This window comes from Ostrea edulis, chromosome 5 (genome assembly GCF_947568905.1).
Source record: "Ostrea edulis chromosome 5, xbOstEdul1.1, whole genome shotgun sequence".
NCBI classification, from domain to species: Eukaryota; Metazoa; Mollusca; class Bivalvia; order Ostreida; family Ostreidae; genus Ostrea; species Ostrea edulis.
The window spans coordinates 5,890,071-5,915,824 of NC_079168.1; the positions used below are offsets into that span (position 1 = coordinate 5,890,071).

The window sequence follows — 25,754 nt, forward strand, 5'->3', positions numbered from 1 at the left end:
CCTGCATACTTTTGTAGCCTCAGGCTCTGTCACTTCAAAGCTGTAAATGGTTGTCTTATCTCTCTGTAGTCTACATATTTTGTCTTTCTTTGCTTTTTCAGTTCCTGTTTTTCTCTTTTGATGTAGTTAATTCTACCAATGAGGTACATGTATTATAGTATTTTTGTTTTTGATACTTTTTAATAACTGTATATATATATATATATATATATATATATATATATATATATATATATATATATATATATATATAAATCAGAATGACACATTCCATAAAAAACAATCATTTACTGCTAGGGCTTTCATATTTGAACTGCCTGATGAACCATGTAGACATGGAGAAAGCTCTAGCTATATAAATGATTCTTTTTTCATGGAATGTGTCATTCTCATTTTCAATATTTATTTACAACTGTGCTGAATCAACTTCTAATGTAAAACTTATACGGTACCAATTTTGATGCACCAGATGCGCATTTCGACAAATAATGTCTCCTCAGTGATGCTCAACCGAAATGTTTGAAATCCGAAATAACTATGAAGTTTTAGAGCTAAATATAGCCAAAAACAGCGTGCCAAAAAAAAGTAAAAAATAAATATATATATATATATATATATATATATATATATATATATATATATATTAAAAGAAATAGAATAAACAGTACACAAAGTTCAAATTTTAACGCAAGCGCTTTCATTTTATAATCCTCAGGCGTTACATTTTAAAATAGTTTTTAAAAAAAACCAATTTGGATATATATACAGTGAAACTTCTCTTAACCGGCCGGCTCTCGGACTGGAAAAAACGGCCGGTGTAGAGGAGTGGCCGGTTTACCAAGAATTTAAGTTTTATCTCAATTTTCACTGAGTACGTACAGTTCACTTTGATTCAGTGATCTATGATCAATTATCGGTGGACATCAAATTAGTGCCCTTGTACCTACAGGTAATTATTACAAGAAATATTCCCGTTGGAATTATCAAATTTTAAATTGAAAATCTATAACAGGATACATAAAGAAAACCCAGAGGCCTTTTATTGAAATTCCGCTTACCTATAAAAACTGTTTAGATCCATCGCTTATGTCATTAACAAATGGCGTTTGATACTGTATTCATTCATTTAATATTTTATTCCTCTTTGCAGAGAGTATATTAGAAATATATATATCACATTAAGGATGAATCATACAACATATGTACAAATATGAAAATGCGAGAACAAAGAAGAAAAAATACATAATTACATGTAAATGAATAGAAAAAGAAAGGAAATGTGATATACAAGGAACTCAGTGTATTAATGACTTTTAGTTTAAATTCATATGCACCTTTTGTATATAGCAAAAACTTTAATTAAATAATTCCCACTTATAAGTAGTAACTTTTTTCCCTTCTGCTCTGATAGTGGATAAATTGGGGTTTTACCTAACAGGTATGTATATAAATCTTCTTCATCAAGGGCACAAAATTCTGCACAGATACACAGATCAAGGTTTGTAATATCGTCCCAAAATTGTTCTCTGAGGAAAAGTTGGGACAAGTGCAGGCAATGTGTTTAAACATATCATTATATTCAGAATTACAAAGTTGGCATGTATATATGTTTCTCATGGGAGGTATTGTCCAGAGTTTAACTAAGGTTTTAATAATTTTGGTTTCTTGTGTCGACCATGATTTTCCAAATTCTTGGCAACCCCTTTCCATCATGTAACTGTATAAATCGCGTAAAATCTGAGTCAAGATGTGTTTGTTTATTCCATTCACAATCTTCGTAAAGCGAAATAGAGGATTTTACAGGGTTTTTCCAGGTATATTTGTATGGGAAGGTACCAGACTCCAAGTAAGATGCAAGATATTGCGTCAAGGAGTATTTATCCAGAATGACTAGAATGTCTTTAATGAATCCATGCGTGGTTTCCCATGGGTTACACAAAACTGTAAAGAGTCTGAAGAGAAATATTTGTTTCGCCAGCACATTGTGAGAGAAATTGCAGTTTTCCTAAAAACAATAGTTCCTTTTTATACCATACAAAATAGAGAATTAGGCAAACACGTCCTCTTGGATATACCAGAGGTGGGACCAGGTGCCTAGGAGGAGTAAGCATCCTATGTTGACTGGTCATACCCACCATGAGTCCTATATGTTGGTCTGATAGATGGGAGTAATCCGTAGTCAAAATCAGTGTATAAAGAACGGCCATTTGACTTGAAACACGTCAGGCAGCATTTGACCCAATAGAATTTGCGAAATGCTGACTTGAAATGAGACAGGTGATGTTCCCGTAACATTAACTTGTTTGTCAGTAGCATGCCTTGATTTTAAATTTTGATATCAAATTCAGATTACTTGTATATAGAATCATATTTGTGTTTAACAATGTAATTATTTGAATAAATGATCACTAGATGAGAATATTCACTTTGATTCAGTGATCTATGATCAATTATCGGTGGACATCAAATTAGTCCCCTTGTACCTACAGGTAATTATTACAAGAAATATTCTCGTTGGAATTATCAAATTTAGATTGAAAATTTATAACGGGATACATAAAGAAAACCCAGAGGCTTTTATTGAAATTCCTCTTACCTATAAAAACTATGTTTACATCCATCGTTTATGTCATTAACAAATTTGTTTTGACGTTTTTTGAAAAGTACAGTAGTAAATATGAAATTGTAATTAGAATATTTCTTAGGAATTTTAAGTCTATAGAAACACGAGAAAATTTATCTTTTGATAATTATCATTAACAGTCTTGGGGTTGTTCTTTATTAACTACCGTTTATATCCATAAGGTAATATAGTGTAACAATATGGCGTTTGATACTGTATTCATTCAATATATTCATATCTGTTTATTACCTTTTGTACATAATTTGGAAGGGGGTCTTGGATTAGCTTATTGTCAATTAACACCCTTTATTCATTCATTCTTTATTTCCCCATTATGGGATTGAATATAGATATATTAATTACATGCAATTACATATATATGACAAAACATAGAGGAAAACAAAATGATAATAAGCAGAGTGATGATGATGATATTTACAATGAACAGATACAGAAGAAAGAAAAAAAAAATTTCATACAGACTGACAAGATCGGTTGAGTGATTAGTTAGCCATCACTGGCAGATGACGTATGTAACGCTGATATGTGGCTGTAGCGTTGCTTAAAAATTTGAAGTTTTTAATTTGAAAAACCTCAAGTTCACAAGGGTCTAAATTAGTATTTGGTATACGACCCAGGAGAATACAGTATAGATCTTTGTCTGTAAGGCCACACAGTTCTGCAGAGAGATCAATGCAATGGTTGTTTGTGATGTCATTCCACCAATTACCTCGAATGTCGGCAGTTATTGAGCACGAACAAACAATATGTGTAAATAGATTTAGGAAACACACACCACACAGCTGACAATAATCCGGGGAATCTCGACGTTGATCAGTAATCAGTTTGCAAATGAATTTGCACAATCGAATTTCGAAACAATTATTAGGTATGTACCAAAATGATGAGGGTTGACGCCCGTTAAAAATTGTAAGAAATCGTGAGAAGTCAGGGTCAGAATACATTCTCAGGTATCGCATATCTCTGTGAGTTCTGGTGGTAGCAGAGCGTACAAACGTTTTCCAGGATTGTTTGGAAGGAAAGGAACCGTTCTCTATCCACTGATGTAAGTAGTCAATGAGGTTATATATGGTCAGGAGTTGGACGACGTCAGGTATAAATCCTACTTGGTTATTTGTTAATCTCACTAAGTATGAAAAAAGTCTAATTAGAAAAGTTTGTTTCGGGAGAGCTTGACTGGACATCCGACATAAACGACCAAAGAACAGAAGTTTCCGTGCGTCTATTTCCACTGAGATTGGAATAACGTTGAAAAGACTTTCGCACATGTCAGATCTGTGCCGATTTACAAATAGAATGTTGAAACACTTTGAGACGTTGAGAATCTGCTGTTGACATGTTGTTCCAAAGTTCACAACCGTACAGAACAGAAGGTAGCACAACGGATTTGTACAGTTTTGACAGTGATAAAGGGTTGAGATATGGAGAGCCGATATCTGTTAAGGCATAGAATGAATTTGTCCCTTTCCTACAGGCATTTTTGATATGGTCTGACAGAGATCCTTTATTATTCACAATTATACCCAAATGAGTATGAGAGTCCACACAGGATATAGTTTTTTCCCCTAGAGTCCATATGAAATCCTGGTTAGTATGTCTGCTTTTGGAACGGAACTGCAGTATACAGGATTTGTCAGCGTTGAATTTGAATTGCCATTTTTTTAAATATTCGTTTGTTATGTTTAACATACTTTGCAAAGAGATTGGTGTTAGGCCTATCAAAGAAATGTCATCTGCCAATGTGGGACAGTTACTTGCCACATTCAATAGCTTTGTACAAGTAGAGCAATGTTCTAAGGTATCAATTAATTCATTAATGAATACCAAATATAAGAATGAGGACAACACACCACCTTGACGTACACCCTGTAGCACATTGAACCATCTTGATTGTGTTTGATTTACAACAACGGAGCTGGATGTATTTATATGACAGTCATTAATAATTGACCAGCATTTGCCATTTACACCTAACTTGTGCAGTTTGTAGAGTAGACCATGTCGCCAGACAGTGTCAAATGCTTTGGAGCTATCTTAAAAACCTACATACACATGGCTACCTTGTTCTAAGTTGTAATTGATTGTCTCTTTTAAATTGAAAGACGCAGTTAGGCAACCTAGTTTCTCTTGGAATCCCTGTTGCTGTTTATTAGGAAAGGAATGATTGTGAAGAATAAACTTTGAGATTGGGTCATTCAAGACATTCTCGAAAATTTTAAGGAAGCATGGCAATAGGGTAACCGGTCTGTAGCTATTTGGGGATGTTTTAGGTTTGTCTCCTCCTTTATACAAGGGAACAATGAGTCCTTGCTTCCAAGTAGATGGTATCTTGCCCTGAGATATGATCGAATTAAATAGTTTGATAATGCATGATGTTAATCGATTTCCTCCAAATATTATATGTTCATATGTAATTTGATCTGGGCCTGGGGCTTTCCTTCTTTTTAGTTTGTTGATAATTGGGAAAATGTCATCAAAAACAATTGGACCACCGGGAATGCCACCTGATGTTTTGGGGCAATGTGATTCTATTTGTTTATATGTATCTTCGATGTCCTGATGAAATTGTTTATCAAATATATCATATTCAGATGGAGTGTATATGTGTTCATAATGTTTGGCAAAGGCCTCTGCGATGCTTTTGGGGTCGTTGTACACATTTCCGTTATCATCATGGATTTCTGGATAGGTTCGTGTGGTTCTCTTCTTTCGTTGTTTTACAAGCTTCCAAAATAAACGAATATCGCATTCAGCTTCAGAGTCCAGTTCACGATGGACCTCTTTCATATGGTGCTCGTACTCCGTATCTAATGCAATTCGAAATTGTCATTTGGCGCGTTTATATTGCCGGTATGACTCGTGAGTCATTCCTCTTGGTCTTCCCTCTGATATCCAGATGCGACGTAGTCTCCTCTCGTTTGCATGGAGGTCTTTGATCTCTTTTGTCCACCCGGGGCGTGTGTGTGGATTAAAATTAGAATGAGGTATACTACATGCTGCATTGTCTAGGAGAATTTGGACGAGGTCGTCAAAGAATGAATTTGTGTCGGAGTCAGATTGAATTTGACGAGTTTGCAGTTTCTCTAAGGAAGCATCGTTCCTTGACTTATATAGTACAATGTTGTCGGATGTTGCCTTATGCCATGCCGGTATCTGTAAGTTAGGGCGAGCTAAGAAAATGTTTGTATGACGAATTTCTAGCTCCACAAGCACAGGTAAATGATCAGAAGTACTTGAGAAAAAACCCTCCTCATGTACTTTGTACAAAAGAAGTTTGTTTGTTAAACATTGGTGAAATAAAACATAGTCTAACATTGTGCGCGTTGGAGCAAAAGTAAACTTTTCACCACAAATATCAAAATGAACAGTAGGAATACTAATACCACAGCGGATCATAAAGCTAGAAAAAATATCATGTTTGTTTGCATTTGTATGTAATGAACTAATGCAACTACTATTAAAGTCACCTGCTATCATGACACAGCCATATTCTTTGTAATAATTGTACAAACTTTCAACAATATTAAGTTCGTCAATATAAGAATCTATGTTGCTATCTGCTGGTAAATAAACTCCAAAATTATAAACATTTTCCTTACCACATTTCAGTTCCAGTCCTATAACTCTCTTTGAGTCAACATGAATTTCTTTAACTGTATACACAAGTGATTTTCTAATCAAAAATGCAACACCACCCTTGCCAATGAAATAACTATTGCCTTCTGTATATGTATCATTGGTATCTACTTTGACAATGCTGAAATATTCATTGTGAATGGTATCTAAATACATTTTACCAATGTGTTGATTTTTAAGCTTGTGTTCTGATATAACAGCTATATCGTTTTTTTCACACCTCCAGTTGATAATTTCCACCTGGCCGGACAGTCGGACATTTTTCACATCTGGCCAATCTTGATCACTCATCCGGGCAAATTTTCTCGTCTTCAAAAAGTGGCTGGTAGTATAAGGGTAAATTACACATGTTTGTTAACAAATGTTCTTCAGATATTGACTGATGTCCGGTATTCAGGGGTGGTCGGTTTTGTAAGACTTTCTTTGTAAGGAAATGTTAAGATTTCTGCCGGGACTTTGAAAATCGGCCGATAATCAAAGAGAACCGGTTTTCTGAGTGGCGGGTTTGGAGAAGTTTCAATATATATATATATCAGATTTGAATCTGGGCTTAACGGTTTTCCATGCTTCTTTTAAAACTTATACGGTACCAATTTTGATGCACAAATAATGTCTCTTCAGTGATGCTCAATCGAAATGTTTGAAATCCGAAATAACTATGAAGTTTTAGATCTAAATATAGCCAAAAACAGCGTGCCAAACAAGTGGAGCCAAATTCGTCCAAGGATAAGAGCTATGCATGAGGGAGATAATCCTTAATTTTGAAATGAATTTCTAAATTTTATAACAGCAATTAAATATACATCCGTATTTTCAAGCTAGTAACGAAGTACTTAGCTACTGGGCTGTAGAGACCCTCGGGGACTAACAGTCCACCAGCAGAGGCCTCGACCCAGGGGTCATAATGTAAAACTTATACGGTACCAATTTTGATGCACCAGATGCGCATTCAAATTAATTCAAATATTTAATAAAACTACCATGAAACGTTGTTCAAAATATCTTCCATATTGACATCAAATTAATGGGAAAAAAATAGTTTTACGTTGTCGACAAAATTTTGGTAAGATTCGTGGTACATTCATAGCAGGTATGACACAATAAAAATCCCTCCCTGCTAAAAGGCGGTAAGCACCGGGGATAGGCCTAAATTTTGCAGCCCTTCACCGACAATAGTGACACATCCATTAGAGTGAAAAATTCCCCAGCGGGACGTAAAACAATATACAACCAACCAACGTACATACCGAAATTTGAAATCGCAAATCATTCATACCGATTGTTAGGCCGTTCTTGGCACACTGATAACAAACAGGGATCAATCTCACAAGTCCCATAAGTAATACAAAATAGATAGTTGGGCAAGCACGGACCCCTGGATATACCAGAGGTGGGATCAGGTGCCTTGGAGGAATAAGCATCAGCATCCCCTGTATATCGTTCATATCCGCCGTAAGCCCTATATCTTGATCAGGTAAATGGAGTTATCCATAGTCAAAATCAGAATGCCAAGAACGGCCTAACAAACACGTCAGATAGCATTTGACCCATTGCTTGGGTGTATTGGCAAACTAGATCGTTATAACGACCATGACCCAGTTGTATCAACGATTCCTTAAATTTAATGTGACATTAACCCTAATAAGTTATTAAATCCTTAATGTGACATTAGTAAATGGATTCATTAAATACCGTTGTATAAAACCTTTATTAAACTCACATTAGTTAATGTGACATTAATATCTCATTAAATGACACCAATCCCATAATGCAGCGTAATGTTTACTTCTTGTCTATTTACATCGTCTGCATATCTTTTGTTTACGTGCTTTCAATTATAACGTACGAAATGTCTGTCAACCAAAAAGAAAAAAGCAACAGAAATCGTGGTAAAAATTTCGACAGTGGTGAAATTCAGCTTCTGACTGAGCTAGTGGAAAAAAATATAGCCATTATAAATAGCAAATTCAGCAACACATTGACGAATGAAAAGAAGAAGGCTGTGTGGCAGAGCATAACCGACCAATTAAACGCTCTTGGTGTTGCTTGCAGATCGGTTAAAGAGATCAAAACAAAATGGACCAACATGCATCAGTCTGCTAAACGTGAATTTAGCGATGCTAAAATAAGCCAACGTAAGACAGGGGGTGGTCCGATGGCAAAACCCTTGTCCGTGGTCAATGAGAAAATCGTGGATTTATTCAAGGACTCACCATCCTTCAATGGACTGTCAGGTTTCGAAACCCAGTCTTATGGTAAGTAACATAACACGAGAAAACAGTCATAAACCACAGGCACCTGCATTTCTGTCAATACATCGCTCAATAAAGCCAAAGATCGAAAAATCCTACCCCCTCTATTATATATACATCTCTGTCAATGTAAAGTCGCTCAATAAAGCCAAAGGTCGAAAAATCCCACCCCCTCTATACATGTATATAAATTGTGTATGTGTTTATACATAGAGGAGTAGGATTTTTCGATCTTTGGCTTTATTGAGCGACTTATTGACAGAAATTCAGGTGCCTGTGCATAAACACACTATGCATGTATGCGTACAACATAAGCCTATAACGCGACACACTCTTTCATGTACATGTCGTTACTCTTGAGAACTTACCTTATCTGATAAAAAAGAATCCACCCGATAGTTTGTATATAGTTGAATGGTAGAGCCCCTCCGAAATTTCATAATCCTTGATGATGATGTGACGGCACATTTCAAAATCACATAAAGCATTTTTCCATGATTGTACAGGGCCGTAAATTAACCTTCAATTTGGAGGAGGCAGGAAATTAGGTGGGGGTCTGGGGGCCGCCCAGGCCCCCATACGCTGAGCACATTTTGTGCACACTGAACACGTTTCGTGCAAAATCCTTGATTCTAGGGCCTTCTAAGATGTTACTTGACTAACTCATTCTAAAAGAAAGATTTGGAATGCTTTTTAAGGGAGGTATCATGTTCTTAGTTATTGGAAACAACATACATTCTAATGAACTTTAAATTTTAATTTTTTTTGCTCAAAAGTTGGAGGAGGCAGCTGCCTCTTCCGCCTCCATGTAATTTACGGCCCTGGTATCTATTTAGGCAGGTAGTGTTATAAGACAAAGGAATTGAAATATCACAGCAGATACCATTCCTTGCTTTCCATGTGCTTTATATTCAATTTTACATTCGGCCTTTACCTTCCCGCATTTCTGGCTCATGAATGAAAGTGACGTCATTGTTAGAGACGCCACATACGCATGTCACACAGTTTTAAAACAGGCCTGCATTGAATTATCGTCATCATTATTTATACTGATTAAATACATGTATGCAAACATGTGTTGTGCGACATAATTTAAAAAAAAAGTTACAACAGCTTCAGCAGATGTCAAACCATTTGTACAATGAATTAACACTTGGCAGTAGCGGATCCAAGAATTTTTGAAAAAGGGAGGGTGACTTTTTCAAAGGGGGGTCCACCCTCAAAAAGTGTTCATTATACTCTTTTTAAACACAATTTTCTGAGGAAAAGGGGGGTATCCCCCCTTTGGATCCGCCACTACTTGGAGATATATACAAATATATTGGTATGTACATCAAGTCAACGTAAACAAAATGGACCACAAGATTGATTGATTGATTATTGTTTAACGTCACTCTCGAGAATATTTGGAGACGTCACCACTGCCGGTGAAGGGCTGCAAAAGTTAGTCCCATGCTCGGCGCTAATGGCCTTTGAGCAGGAAGGGGTCTTTATCGTGCCATGCACCTGCTGTGACACTGGACCTCTGTTTTTGCGGTATCATCCAAAGGACCGCCCCATTTAATCGCCTTCTACGACAAGCAAGGGGTACTGAGGACCTATTCTAATCCGGATCCCCACAGAACTATGAATATGATTTATTTCCAAATTAAGGCCTCTCGGACATACATACAGCATACAGGATTGTTAACATTTTATTAAAAAAAATAATTATAATGATAAAAAGAAAAGAACAAAACAAGAGCAAAATATGCACTATTAGTATGAGCAATGTTCATACATGTACATGAGACATTTTGAACATGATAATACTTATTTGTATTACATGTAAGTACCACCGTGTACTAAAAAAAAATGTATCTACACAAATAGCTATTCAAATCTAATGTATTGATATCAATGATATAAAATTTTGTTTCACATAATGAAATAGGTGATGGAAACATGGAGTTAATAGGTTCTCCTAAGACTGTGTCCCTCCTATCTGATTTGCTTATACATGTACCTCAACATGACAATAACGAACAAGTATTAGAGGTTGACGTCAACCATGTTCTCGTCACCAAGGACTCGGACGCATCATGTACTTCGCAGAAGACTGCATTAGAACTTGAAACGAAAGAGCCAGCGTCTACATCCCAAAGGTACCCCTTTCTTTCTTTTTCTTTTCTTTTTCTTTACTAACGTCCCTATCCGACCCTCGGAAACAAAGTGTGTTTACTCTGAATGAATTTTACCCCGTTGGTCAATAGTACAAATACTAGAGCCACATCAAAGAGAACTATCTATCTGTTTATAATATATATCTATGCATGCAATTTTCTACGTTTCTATTGCAGACCAAGCACTTCGGAAAGAGCAAGCGCTTGTACTACACATCGCAAGAAGATCAAGCCAGAGGATGTGACTCGCATGCAGTACGAGGTCTTGGTAAAGCAGAAGAACAAACTTGACGAACAAACTCTGTATTATAAACTAATGAACAAGAAACTTAAAATGGAATTGAATTTGACAAATGAGGATTGATAGTTATTAATTGAACTATATGTCTCTCATATTTGGCCCAGGTTAGACTGTCAGTGCCAAATTTTAAATATTTTCCTCCTTAATTATACCCAAGCAAAAATACCAGATGCTGGAATTTTCAAAAGCACGTACATCTTATAATTATTAAAATGATATGAATTATTCAACATTTGTTCAACTACTTGAGGATCATGTAGAAATGAAACACATTTTCCTTATATTGTCATGTATTTTGTACCTCATCAAACAAGCGTTACATGTCAAAAATACTGCATATATTGCAATTATAGTAACTCTCTCTCTAACTCTCTCTCTCTCTCTCTCTCTCTCTCTCTCTCTCTCTCTCTCTCTCTCTCTCACCGCCCACGCACACACCCATAGAGATTAATTGCATGATGAAGTTAGAAGTTGTTCCTGGTTATGTAATTTCTTATGTTCTTTCCGTCGTCTGGTCCATTGTACGTTCCTGGAATGTTCCTGTCAGGAATAGCCATACCCTCGTCAAGCACAGGTTCACGCTGCATTATTGCAATGTTATGCAAAACTGCACAGGCTCCTACAATATGTACAGGTGCAAAATCGGTAACTTTTAGCAATTCGTTTTCTTAGTTAATTAATCATATCTAAAGAATTGTTTGCGTATACAGGTAATGACATTCATGCACAGTTCAGCTGCATTTATATACGATGTAAGAGTATGTGAAGTAATTAGACTTATCAGTGGCGTAGCTTCCATTGAGGCAACCGAGGCAGCTGCCTCGGTAAAAAAAACCCAACCTTTTACGTTGTTAAAATGTCGATAGCTACTGGGGGGGGGGGGGGGGGGGGGGGGGGGGGGGGGGGGGGGGGGGGGGGGGGGGGGGGGGGGGGGGGGCAGACCCCCTGCCTCGGTAATATTCGAACCCAAGCTACGCCTATGCTTATTCAGCAAAACCTAGATTTACTAGATACCAATGTTGTATAAAATATGCGGGGTCCGCTCTTTTAAGTTGTTCAATAATCTGTTGCTGCGTGACTGTGGAGATATTCGTTTATCGTAAAAAAATCAATACATATAATTGTATATAATATAAAAAGTCATATCACAAATGTTTCCCTACCAATTATGGTACAAACACGTTCAGGGCGCATTCTGATTTCGCTATGTAAAATGTGAAATCGCCTCTTGAACCACCCAAATGCACGTTCAACGGTCACCCTAGTTCTTTTGTGAGCAGCATTGAATCTCTCCTCAGCTGGTGTGGATGGTCTGAGGTAAGGTGTTATCAGGTATGGCTGACAAGCATAACCACTGTCCCCTAAAAGGACCCCGTCGTTAAGCGAACGGAAGTTCTCCTCTATCTGTGCTTTAATTCCACTCATGCGGAATATGTGGCTGTCATGGGTGCTTCCAGGCCATCTTGCAACAACGTTGGTGAATTTACCTGCAGAAACTGTACGCAATGAATGTACAGGTAGCGAATAAATTATTGAGACAGCTGTGATAATTTTGCTAATATTTTTTTTCCTATAACCACGAAAACTATAGTATCTCTGATGTGCATTGGATTTTCACAAATTCCTCTATACAAAGTTTCTTTCGATTTTCAAATCATGCTAGTTCAGTATTTTTTTGTATATATTTTTTTCTAGGTTAGAAATTATTTATATTTTTTCTACTACATATATACAGTGCTGGGGCCCATTTCTTCTCTAAAATTTTTGACACGCATAATAAAATATTTGTTAGATTTCCAAAATCTTAATGTGGGGGTGTGGGGGGGGGGGGGGGGGGTCTTCATCAACTAAAACTGCTTTTTAAAAAACACGCTTTGATTGATTTAAATGGGGGTGCTCATCTTTCGCTATATAGGGCTTTAAAGCTTACAGTGTTCTCATTCACTGGGATTATCAAAATTGGGGGGGGGGGGGGGGGGGGAGGGTGATTGTGTATTGTTTAACATCATTCTCTCGAGAATTTTTCACTCATGTATATGTGTATTGTTTAACATCATTCTCTCGAGAATTTTTCACTCATGCATATGGAGATGTTACCTGTTACCATTGCCGGTGAAGGACCGTCCCATTTAGTCGCCTCTTACGACAACTGAGGACACCTATTTTAACTCGGTCCCCATGGGATCAGCCAATATATCTTTATCTGCATCTGAAAATAACAGATAATCCTTACTGTCTAAACTGGGTACCAGCTCCAACTCTGTATACTTCTGCATATCATATATACATGTACATATATATAATCACATGTATTGAGGTACGTATTTTTTTCTCTCTTAAGTTTAGGAGGTGTATAAGAAATCTGATTGAAATCATTGAGAAACTTTGTATTCCACAATCGCCCAATCACTTGGGAGTGTCCGAGGAGGCAAGGTTTTATTCTTCAGTGTAATCTTGCATTTCCACCCTCATTCCACTACTATTACATGTATTAGGGGCATGTAAATTACCGTTTTGATCACATATTGCTTGAACATTTAAGGAATGGTAACCTTTCCTATTCACGAAAGCTGCCTCGTTGTCCGTGGGGGCCTGGATTCGTATGGGAGTTCCGTCAATGCATCCGGTGACGCCTGGGAATCCAGCCAGCTTGTAGAATTCATTTTTTGTAATTTGCAAATCTCTATCATTGGGCCATCTTATAAATCGTGGTGCCAAAGATGTCAATGCCAAGGAAACTCGCCTAACTACTCTCGAAACAGTAGATTTCTCCACACCTGTGGTGTCCCCAAGCACTTGTAGGAAACTCCCACTGGCATAAAATCTTAATGCGATAAGAACCTGAATATAGATAAAGCTGTTTGTTCAAATTTTTTGCTTTATATTGACCACATTCATTAATGCATATAGACAGAATATATTAATTATTTGACATGCTCGCCATTTTCTCGGAGCTTTTCTGAAAAAAGTGAGGAGGGGGGGGGGGGGGTGTACATGGATTGTACCGTGACGAAGTTGCTTGGGTACCTAGGCCTGTATGTCACAGGGACTTATATATCGCTTGGGTATATACAACGTAGTGTCGTAAAATGAGTAAACTTTTGTGTTTTACTATATATATTATTGAAAAAGACTTTTAAAAAAAAAAAAATTCATGATTGAAAAATATGAAATCTGAGAGAGAGAGAGAGAGAGAGAGAGAGAGAGAGAGAGAGAGAGAGAGAGAGAGATTTCTTATGAAATATGTTTAGAGTTTTTGACATAGTTTTAGAAGAAATAAAGGATTCATTGTTGTAAGAAAAGGGCGCCACGCCCGGTGGCCAAGTGCTAGATCTAAGTGACTCATATCCACGACGTAGTAAGTGACGTCATTTTGGGAAGATTGTAAACAAAATAGGGTAAATCCACTTCATATGTTTTTGTGACTGAATATATGAATTTTTTATGCTAAGAAGCAAAATATTGTACCTGTGTCTCCGTACTTAGAGTCTGCGATCTCCTCGTCTTGTTGCCGATCTTGGGATGCAGTAAGTCACAAATAAATTGTATGGATTCTTTCGAAAAGCGATCTAGCCCGAATTTCATCATCTGACATATCACATATATTGAACCGATCGCGAAATATGCGATCCCTTCTTCTTCTTCCAAGATGCTCAAACATTAAGTTGTTCGCCATATTTAATGAACGATTAATGATGCCCTAGAACGTACATTAAATCTAGCGATTTTAATGAAGGTTTAATGAAAGGATCTCTTCATTAAATATTTGATACAACAGAACTTAATGTCACATTAAATATTTTGAATTTAATGAGGCTTTAATGTCACATTAAATATTGATACAACCGGGTCCATAACATTTGCGAAATGCTGACTTTAAACGAGACTGTTGGAAACCCTACACCATTAACTTGTTTGTCAGTAGCTTGCCTCGATTTAAAAACTAACCATAGACAGAACATGCTCTTCCGTATCGAATCAGTTGAGTTTATTTAAGGGTACTCGTTACATATCCATACTTATACATGCACTATATGCCGATTAACGATGAGTTATATGAATAGAGAAATCATTATCACTAAAATTTCAAAATTAAATTACTACGCATTGTATGGCAAAGAAGAACGTAAAAATTATATTTTCGACTTTGTCTTGAAATACACTGTAGTGTAAACTACATATGAAATTAAATACTGGTGTCTTTGTTCCGTTTGCAGTCTCCTCTTTTCTGTTTACCTGTCATGAACCGGTTGCACAAACGATTGTTACATATACCTGACAATCAATACAATGCTATAGGATTGTAATAAGTTGAAATTTCCCAAATTCTATGGCCGCTGTAATGATCTAATCTGGGAAATACAAGTTATGAATGGGTGAATGCTACATGTTACTAACGTGTTTCAAACCAATTTTAGGCCGTCAAATACACAATGTCCTTTTCTACATTTACGCATTACTCTGTTTCCTTTATCAAGATTTACAAAATGTAGGCCTCACGGTTCACATGACCTGTCAACAGGGGTATGCTTACGCCTCCTTACCAGAGGTCCGTGCTTGCCTTTCTCTTAATGTTATGGTGTTTATGAGATTGATCATTGTTATCTTCATTTGTCCACCTTGCTGTCAGTTAAACTAATTTCTAATATATATATATATATATATATATATATATATGTATAAGTCAATCCCGAGCATGTCATGTCGGCTGTAACAGAACAACTCGATGTCATTGCTTTCAATAGTGTTAATATTATTAGCCCACTCCTATTAGAGCGATAATGAATCACTTCAATATACCTCAGTAAGAACATCTACAATGATTTTACCTGCGCGAATGAACAGCAATAAACTAGCTTGAATAATTTACATTCCCATTTAGCATTTGAAAACAAGTTTTGGTATTTACACTCAGCAGGAGAGCAGTGCGTCATGTCGACGTAATACGCCATTAATGAAGTTCGTCAATATATGTCTGGGCAGTTCATTCCAAACGTGTTGTAGGCGCGGAGCGTTCGGATTACGATTATTTGCTTCATATAAAATGGCTCACTGCGAACTTGTGAGCATTTGAATGTCTTCAGTACTGTAATCTATAACAAGGATGTACTCTGTACTAACCGCCAAGTGCCTGGTATTTCTCATAATGTTGCCTGGACTGTGTGCTCTGTTTTGGGAGAGGGAACACGGTGATCGAAGGCTGGATAGAAGAACGTACCTGAATTTGCCTAATCTCCTGAAAGGTAAAGGAAAGCTTGAAATCATGCATAAAGCTGTCTTGATAAACAGTGTTTCACCAATTTTATTGAGAAAAAATGAATACCAGAATACTTTGGGGGAAAAGCTACGATTGATAGGATCTGAAACCAACTCATTTAAATGCGCGTTCATCTTTAATTCAGAATTCAATATTTGTTTTAATTTATATTTTCTTTTTTTTTGAAATTTCAGAATCAGGGTCAAGGCATTCTAAACATTTACAACAAGAACAAGCTCAGTATATTTCCACAGTCAAACGTGGTAAGAATTGTATTTAGATTTTTAAAAGATGTATGTCTAGAATGTGCTGAGTACTATTATACATGTGCGTACATTACTAATGACGGCAATCCGATCGTTGCACCTTGCTTGACTTTCCTTAACGGTATTGCATAAGTTTTTTTTAAATCTAGATATCTCTCATCATGCATTATTCACGTTTGGTCGTTTATTGACATTTTTCTTACAAAATCTCATTTATTTTCCTGTAATATTCACCATACATGTAAGTCTACGTTTACGATTCACAGGTTAAATCACGATCAATAATGAATTCAAATATTGTCATCTCTATCATTTCCAGTGTTTTTCTGGTAGCATTACGTTTTCTTGATATTCGTCCATTCTGTATAGAGAGATTTAAGGTATCACCAATCCATTTTTATACATGTTTGAAAACCCCGTCATCTACTAAATACCCAAGTTTAATGCCAAACGTCAGCACAAAGGGCATACAATTTGAAGTTATTTTTCCTTTCGGAATTTTTCTCTCATTTTGAGTTAATATACACCAAAAGGAACGGAAATATTTTCTGACATTAGTTTCTCTGTTTCGATATAACAAATAATAATCGTGCAAAGAAATTAAATTATTACACAAAATAATATTACATACTTATTATATACAAGTGGAAATCCTCGTATAAATTCTTTTATAAAATAACAAAGATGTTGTGGTTCAGCTCTAACGACAAATTTTATAGCTGGTGTGTATCCTTGTAATTTAAGTCAAATCTAAAGAGATGGTTGAAAAGATTATTGTTGCGAGGATTACAGTATTTTCTACATATACCGATATAGTGGTATGTCGGTTCCCGTTTTTCACAAGAACAGAAAGGATTCTCAATGATATTTCGTGTGAATAAATCATAATTATGTACTAAGTTATTCCTCAATTTCGTGTTAATTGTATTGAGAAAAAAATCGCCAAATGCAACGCAAGACGACGGATATGAACGACTGTTAATTATTCTATTACAGAATTTATTGATTTAAGTTCTAAGAGCTTCAGATACGGAGTACCTTTTGAATACTTCTGATCTACGTTCTGGAATAGAATTTTGTTCTTTGTTACAAGTATTATATTTCGAAATGTTTCCTCGTTTGTATGTGATAATTTCTCGTTTGTAAGGGATATATTTTCGTATGCACGAAATGTGTTCAGGTTTGTACGAAATGTTTCCTCGTTTTTTTTTTTTTACGGAGGTATCTCATCTGTATCATGAATTTTGAACATAATGGTAATGTGTTATGAATCTTTTTTTTTTTTTTTTTTTTTATAAAAAGCGCCGATGGTTTTAAAAGGATTTCATCCTATTTTGGAATAAAGCAATTCCCCACAAGCCAAACTTGGAGAACGAGTAAAAATTCTATCTGTAAAGAACTGTATTCTGTCGAGTTTTTCTATATCATATAAAGAGCATCCATTCAAAATACATGTAACTTACGCACATTCTAACTAAGACGCATTCTACCTATTAAAACCTTAAGATTTTTAAGAAGTCCACGATTTTTTTTATATGCACTGAATACAATGCTTTTCATTCAATCTGATCAACTCTCTTCCTTTTATGTTCCGTTTATCCCAATTTGTTTTTCGAAACATCACACTAGAATATACCATGAATAACTATAGTAGGGTTTTTTCCACAATGACACTTTTTATTATAATAAAATATTTTTAAAAAATCCCATGTATATTTTAAGATTTACATGTACATTTTTTATATGATGGTATGCAAAATAGAAAAAAAATAATTGAATAAATCACAATATCAAATTTAAATCCTCCGTAAATGAAAGTGTAGCATAATAAAGCTTTAGGTATTGGGTTTTTGATATAGTGCATTATAGTTAAATATCAATTTCTATTAGGCAATGCACCAGCAAGAACGTTCAACATAGTTCATATCTAAGTATTGCATACATATATTTTAATTTCATATTTCCATAGAGCTCTAAAGTTCATAGAGCACAGAACAACTGGTAGAAAGAATTTGAATTCCTTTGATCTTAACCTTTATAAAATATTATCTAGGACAAATGTTGTATCATATTATAAAGTTAGAATCAATCATCCTTGGAGTCTGGCGTTTCAAAATGGTAACGGTATAGAAAGGACGTGAATTACGTCACTTGATATCGTCATTGTGATCAAAGCATAGGAATGGATACCACACTACAGGTAAAATTCAACCAATACTATCAAAGGAAATATTGCTATTGGCAAAATGCAACCGATAATAGCACAGACAATACAGCTGTAGGGAAAATTTAACCAATGATGTTCGTAAAATATAGCTACATGCATAATTCAACCAATGATATCGAAGAAAGGTACATGATAAATTCAACAAATAATGTCAGCGAAATATAGCTAAATGCATAATTCAACCAATAATATCAGCGAAAATATACGCACAGGCAAATTTCATACATTAATATTAGATACTTTAGAGCTATTGACAGAGTTCAACCAATAATAGCAGAGGAAATAGAGCTACGGAAAAAACGAAGCTAAAGATGTACTGAATGATTATAGAATACCCCCATATTTCGTATACAGGGATATCATAGCATTTTATACATGCTAATGTTAATATCATTACTTAAACTTGTATTGATATCAAATTCTTTCTTGGTTTTACTTGCATATGTAAATGACTCAAAATCAACTTAAGATTACTCATCGTGAAATCCCGATATCTGCAACGTTTGGAAAGAATAACAAGCTAAATCAGGTATAGATATAAAATATTTTTTAAAAAATCCTCCAAATCGATATGAATTATCATAACCACATCTCTTTGTACACGACAGAAGTAAAAATTGCATAATTATACTAAGCGATACATAAAGATATGTATATTCCATACTAATAGACAATTACGTCAGTACGCTGAATGCTTAGAAGTTTATCTTGAAAGACAATGTGCTTTAATTTTAACCACCTTTGGCCAATGGAATCGTTCTATAATCTTGCATGATACTTTTTTAAAGATAAAGATATGGGTTACATAGACAACTTGGATTAACAAATACTGTTTGTTTACTTTGTATAGACATTACAAATAAGGTACTTTGTCTAAACATATAACCGTCTAGACATTCTCTTCATTGTCTGTGTCAACTAAAATTAAAGATTCCTGGAAATTTCCATAAGAACATCCCATGCATTCCAGAATATTCACCAAACTCAGTAAAACCTATTACAAACAAAGATACTGCTATATTTCAGGACCCAATAGATGTTCCACCAATTTCCTATATTTAATCCACACGAAAATATTAACTGCTGTGATGGAGTATTTTCAAACTTTTTGTGTCACAACACATGCTAGAAGTAGTGCAAATCAAAATATTGATTTTCTTAAATTTCAATTTTTTTTAGTAAATTTGAAATAAGAAAACTTTTCCAAAAATTAAGAGCAATAAAGTGTACAACTTTTTGTGCTTTAAACCACCATTCGTTACGATAAAGTACAGCTGCTTCCTCAATGAAACGAAACTAGGAAATGTTCATATTTTCGTTAAAAACCATTCTGATTTTAAGCACAAGTACTCTAAAGTTGCTATTAAAAGATGCTGGTGTTCCTCATTGTCAGTACTTATGTAGTCTTTGGAGGTCAACGTCTTCTAACAGTCTGTTGAAATCCCCATGGGTAGAAATTGTACTCCTCCATTAGCTGGCTTATTTTTCTATTTTTATGAGGCATGCTTCTAAGTGAGAAGAAAATAATTCTTGTTGTGGGCTTCTACTTTACATGTAGACACATCGATAACGTTTCATCTATTTACGGTATTCACTTTCATTTATGTGTTGATGCAGTCTTCTTCATACGTTTTATATTTGGATATTTTACTGAATTACTTAACGTAAAAAAAACCCAACTCATCTGTATGTCAGACGGAAGACTTTAGCTTCTCCATCGTCATCTTTACATGTAATGTAGGAATATACCATAATCACCAACTAATTATATATAATATGCGAGAGTATATTCTGTGCATGATCAATTTTAAAACCAAGACATGCTACTGACAAACGCGTTGATGTTACAAGGGTTTCAACTTCCTCATTTAACGTCAATACCTGACCTACAGCTGGTAACGTCTCAATATGAGAGACAGCTTATCAGCGTGACGTAAAATAAACATTCGCGTATTCATCAATCTGACTGCGATGTTGGTCGCTATAGCTTTTCAATGTTTACGTAGAATAAGCTGACATTAAAAGAGACACATCTGGACATGTTCTGTTCTGAAAATTATTAGACGATTGTAACGCCTCTACAAAATGATGTTTCAAAAGCTCACATTTCTATTCTGCAATAGTAGATATGAACTTTAGTCGTAAAACAACTAAATTATCGCATTTCAATGAATGGACGATTTGTTCTTACATGTATAAAGCAAAGAATCGCTATTCAACCCATGTCGTTAGACTGCATCCCGGCAGTAATTCCGTGTAATGTGTAATTGGCCATGGGTGGCCAGGAAGATACAAAGAGAATAGTGAATTGTTTAATTTTGTCATTCCAGGGGACAGATTTAGCATTAACGACCTCATTGCTTACCTCAAAGGCATGCTCGGAAGCGATGAAATCTACCACACTGGGAGATCAACATACGTTCGTTGGGGAGCAGGAGGCTAAAAGGGTGGTACCACGTGACTACTACCCGCAGGTGTTTCAAAGAAAATCTTAAATCAGTTATTATGATGGGAAAAGTAAGATGTTGACAATTGATTATTGAAATTCTTCTTGGATATTAAGTCAGTTAATTTTATTATTTTTTTTACAACCATTATAAACGTTGGTTTTGGATATTAAGTCAGTCGTTAAATTGTTGTTAAATTGATTGACGATTTTCTTAATGTATTTAAATGAATATTTATAATCCTGTAAATCCCGTATAGATTACATTAAATTATACATGTGTGTATATTGGTTGGATTATCAATGTGAATCATTTAACTTGTTAAGCGTTGATAATGTAATGAATAAAAAAAATCTTCATGCACAATCTTTTCTTTGTGTTCGTTTCACAAAAATATATTTCATACTTGTTTGTTGATATATAGAGAGATAACGCTTCCTTGTCCGCCACAATTTATTACCCTAAAATACTTAGCATACCTTTGAGCCAGCAAATCGCCAAATTTTAAACCCGCGGAAAAAATCCGCTATACGATATATCTGATTTTTCATGACTGTCTCGTGATCTTGCTGTCACATGACGACGTCATCTTGACAAGTCACATGTCTTATTTTGGTACGGGGTATTTAACGTTCAACCTATGTGGCCATCAACTCGACATTTCGATGAAAGGCGACGATAACGAACAGTGATCAATCTCATAATTCCCACAAGGAATACAAAATAAATGGTTGGACAAACACGGACCCCTGGACACACCAGGGGTGAAATCATGTGTCTAGGAGGTAAAAGCATCCCCTGTTGACCGGTCACACACGCCGTGAACCCTATGTCTTAATCAGGTAAACGATAATCCGTATATAAAATAAATGTGCCAAAATGGCCTAAAACTCGGTATGAAACACGCCTAACAGCTATTGACCCAAAGATATATTACGTGGGCAAACGAGATCATTCTTTTTGCGAAATGCTGACTTTAAACAATACTGTTGAAACCTCTGTAACATCAACTTGATTGTCATAGCCTGCCTCGATTTAAAAACTAATCATATGCAAATCAAGCTCTTGCGTATCGCATCTCGAGTTCACAGAGATATATCGAATCGACATATAATGAAAATGATTATTACTTATAGATAAAACGTCGTCGATATATTTAAATGTCGAGTTGAAGGCCACAGCAATCTACTTTTTCTTCTCATGTAGAAGCTTTTGAATAAACTCTGCTTCAAAAGAATATAAAAAAAAAGTCAGCTAACGAAGGAGCACAGTGCGTGCATATGGTTTTTATATCTTTCAACTGATTCGATACGAAGAATTTGTTGTGCGTATGATAAGCTTTAAAATCGAGACAGACTGCCTGCCAACAAGCTGATGTTACAGGGGTTTTAACAGTGTCGTTTAAAGTCAGCTTTTCGCAAATTGTATGGTCGTTACAGCAATATAATTTGCCAATACAACCTGCCATTAGATCAAATGTTGTCTGACGTGTTTCACACCAGTTCAAACCGTACCGGAGTGTTTGTTTTAAACTGCTTTATTTTTACAGAATTCTTTGTTTTAGTTTTAACGATTGAGCGTTTCACAAAATCATTCGTTTTTAAAGATATATTTGTGTAACCAGTCGACAAAGAAATACAACATGACCCCTTCTGATAATGATGTCACAAAGTCAAAATCCTCCCTTTATAGGAAAATACTGGTTACTCAGGATTCAGGAACTACCTGATGCAGTTTCCTTAGCTAATGTATGAACCTACCTGTCACTGGTTTGGAATATTTTGTAATACCTTCGCGATGTCATAGAGGTTTGTTTTAAGGTTGCTCATTACACTTGGATTTTATCAAATGGCTTATTGAAGCAACTTATATTAAGCTTGATTTCACCATCGAAAGAGTGATTCAAGTTTTCTTATATTTTAAATGAATTCTTTGTGATTATTCCGGAATTATGAAAATTGTGTTTTGTTTCAAAATATATATCTAAAAATCTAAACTTCGAATTGATTTGATGCATGATATAAATATCTAATGTAATTTTTCAAATATAAAAATGCATATATCTATGAAAAATATATTTTTTAAATCTACAGCTAAAATTGTCAAGAAATATGGCATTTGGAAAAAAAATATATTAGACAATCATATTCATATACAACTGTCCATGTATATATGAAAGGTGAAGGTAACGAACAGTAATCAATCTCATAACTCCTATAAGCAATACGAAATAGATAGTTGGGCAAAGCACTAAAAATGACCAACGACACGAACAATGAATTGTCAAAATTTTCGGGAGGACCTGTCCCTTCCGCAGAACGATAGAATGTTTACATAGAAAAAAAAAATAAATAGAAAAAGAACCTAACACTACAACTAAACTACAAAAGCTGATAACAAACAAAAACGTCTACATATTAAAATTATCGAGTGTAATATGTGGCAATAGAAAAGTCTGTTCTAATCAACCGTCAAGAGTGACGCTCGATTAGAACAGACTTTGATACAGCGTCTAGTGCAAATGATGTTTTGTAAACTTCAAGTCTATATTTTGGTATTAAATAGCTATCTCGATAACGGAGATTATATGTGGACATATTGTTTATTTTACTAGGTATTGTTTCTTTTAGATACTGTGGAACCTCGTTATTATGAATAAAATAAAATAAAATCATGCACTTAAAAGAAATTTGACTGGGGGAGCAATAATATCATTCATATGGCCTTGACCTTGTACCTGAAGGTTATGTCACACCTAAAGGTCACAATGACTCTTATAATTGAGAATGGGCATCTATAATTTCAATACTTATAGGTTATAGACTTTGTATGGGAAAATATGACCACCGAGTTTTTTAGCGCGTAGACGGACCGAGCTTGCGAGGTCCGTTCGCGACAAAAAACGAGGTCGTCATATTTCCCATACAAAGTCTATAACCTTTTTATTATATACTTTCAATTTCATTTAGAAACTACATGTAACAATAATTTTATTTATAACAATAACTTTATCGGTTTAACTGAGTAAAAGATGAAAAACACGAAAAATTTGAAAATTAACGGCGTAGAAATTTGATTGAGACGTAATGTTTGCGGGCCGGAATGTTTCCGGGCATATATCGTGTGATATATGCCCGCAAACTTTTAAAGAAAAAAGAAGAGATGAAATTGAAAGTATATAATAATGCAACAATACAGCTTCAAAGATATGACCTCAATAAAAAGTTATATAAATACATTTTTCCAATTGATTTTTAATATCTTTTAAATGACCTTGGGGATAAATTAGGAAACTTCCATGAGGCAAAAAAATATGTCTGCATCCAATATGGCTGTCTAGAGATCTTTAAATACATGGTCTAAACCTGAAGAAATATACCTTTTTTCAGTGCGTTTTATATTGTCCACATAGCAAGCTGAGGTCACGACATTCATATCATTAGCTGTGGTCACGACATTCATATCATTAGCTGGGGTCACGACATTCATATCATTAGCTGGGGTCACGACATTCATATCATTAGCTGTGGTCACGACTTGCCTCCATGTAATCAGCAACCTCAGCATCAAATACAAGCATTGTATCTTTCCATGTTGCTAGCATATGATAGTACTGACAGAATGCAAAGAAAATACTTATTCAAATCTGAAAATACACATAACTCCATCAAAATTAAATGAAGAAATCAACTTGAAGTACACAAACATACATTTCCACCAAGTCTAGGGACAAATTAATCAAGAGTATCAGAGAATTTCTTCAGGTAAGTCAGATATGTTTGTGAAACACTGATGTCTGTAAGGTCAAAATGTTATATACCATATACAGTAAGTTGGGACAATTTACGTTATTTTATGTATTGCTTCATAGTTTTTAATATTATGTAAACTGTCCCAACTTACTTTATATCGTATAAAATGAGGAAAAATTACTTTCATTCCTTAAATATATAATATGTATTGTATTGAAAGTAGATAATAACGGCAAACTAACAATAAACGGGATTATTTCAGCTTCTTCGTCAACTTCTCATATTCAAATGCTGTCTGACGTGTTTCATACCGATTGTTAAGCCGTTCTTGGCACACTGATTTTGACTGCGGATAACTCCGTTTACCTGATCAGGATATAGGGCTCACGGCGGGTGTGACCGGTCAACAGGGGATGCTTACTCCTCCTAGGCACCTGATTCCACCTCTGGTGTGTCCAGGGGTCCGTGTTTACCCAACTATCTATTTTGTATTGCTTGTAGGAGTTATGAGATTGATCACTGTTCACTATCTTCACCTTGCATTTATGTAGCAAAATTCCATTATCACCTGATTATGGTGTTTATATCTTTCAACTGATTTGATAAACAAGAGCTTGTTCTGCGTATGGTCAGTTTTTAAATCGAGGCAGGCTGCTGACAAGCAGGTTGTTGGTGCAGGGATTTCAACAGTTTAAAGTCAGCATTTCGCAAATTCTATGGTCGTTATAGCGGTCTAGTTTGCCAAAATGACGTATGATTGGGTCAGATGGTGTCTGACGTGTTTCATACCGAGTGTTACACAGTTCTTGG

General features: G+C 35.3%; 3 protein-coding genes across 3 annotated transcripts; 2 read left to right on the plus strand and 1 right to left on the minus strand.

Annotated features, from left to right (window-relative positions):
• Positions 1 to 8,129: 8,129 nt before the first annotated feature.
• On the plus strand, positions 8,130 to 11,058 carry LOC130054506 (uncharacterized). Its single transcript, XM_056164471.1, has 3 exons — positions 8,130 to 8,535; positions 10,466 to 10,676; positions 10,872 to 11,058. The coding sequence occupies exons 1-3, from the start codon at positions 8,130 to 8,132 to the stop codon at positions 11,056 to 11,058; spliced, it is 804 nt and encodes a 267-aa protein (XP_056020446.1).
• Positions 11,059 to 11,459: 401 nt separating this feature from the next.
• On the minus strand, positions 11,460 to 15,929 carry LOC130054507 (putative nuclease HARBI1). The gene is made up of 5 exons (XM_056164472.1): positions 15,866 to 15,929; positions 14,464 to 14,511; positions 13,506 to 13,628; positions 12,159 to 12,482; positions 11,460 to 11,614 (listed from the first exon to the last, which is right to left on the minus strand). The coding sequence occupies exons 1-5, from the start codon at positions 15,927 to 15,929 to the stop codon at positions 11,460 to 11,462; spliced, it is 714 nt and encodes a 237-aa protein (XP_056020447.1).
• Positions 15,930 to 15,950: 21 nt separating this feature from the next.
• LOC125649561 (uncharacterized) lies at positions 15,951 to 21,558 on the plus strand. Its single transcript, XM_048877188.2, has 3 exons — positions 15,951 to 16,238; positions 16,447 to 16,515; positions 21,076 to 21,558. Exons 1-3 carry the CDS (start codon positions 16,100 to 16,102, stop codon positions 21,186 to 21,188), a joined length of 321 nt encoding a protein of 106 aa, XP_048733145.1. The 5' UTR covers positions 15,951 to 16,099; the 3' UTR covers positions 21,189 to 21,558.
• Positions 21,559 to 25,754: the final 4,196 nt, after the last annotated feature.

Bases quoted from the DNA above. Each gene is read 5' to 3' on its own strand.
- LOC130054506 (XM_056164471.1), top strand. From the start codon at position 8,130: ATGTCTGTCAACCAAAAAGAAAAAAGCAACAGAAATCGTGGTAAAAAT. The intron at 8,536-10,465 runs GTAAGTAACATA...ATAATGAAATAG, and splicing joins TTTCGAAACCCAGTCTTATG to GTGATGGAAACATGGAGTTA. The intron at 10,677-10,871 runs GTACCCCTTTCT...TTTCTATTGCAG, and splicing joins CCAGCGTCTACATCCCAAAG to ACCAAGCACTTCGGAAAGAG.
- LOC130054507 (XM_056164472.1), bottom strand. From the start codon at position 15,929: ATGACGCACTGCTCTCCTGCTGAGTGTAAATACCAAAACTTGTTTTCA. The intron at 14,512-15,865 runs GTAAATTATTCA...CTGCATCCCAAG, and splicing joins TTCAAATGCTAAATGGGAAT to ATCGGCAACAAGACGAGGAG. The intron at 11,615-12,158 runs GTAGGGAAACAT...TACATATTGTAG, and splicing joins ACGTGTTTGTACCATAATTG to GAGCCTGTGCAGTTTTGCAT.
- LOC125649561 (XM_048877188.2), top strand. From the start codon at position 16,100: ATGTACTCTGTACTAACCGCCAAGTGCCTGGTATTTCTCATAATGTTG. The intron at 16,239-16,446 runs GTAAAGGAAAGC...TTGAAATTTCAG, and splicing joins TTTGCCTAATCTCCTGAAAG to AATCAGGGTCAAGGCATTCT. The intron at 16,516-21,075 runs GTAAGAATTGTA...TTGTCATTCCAG, and splicing joins TATTTCCACAGTCAAACGTG to GGGACAGATTTAGCATTAAC.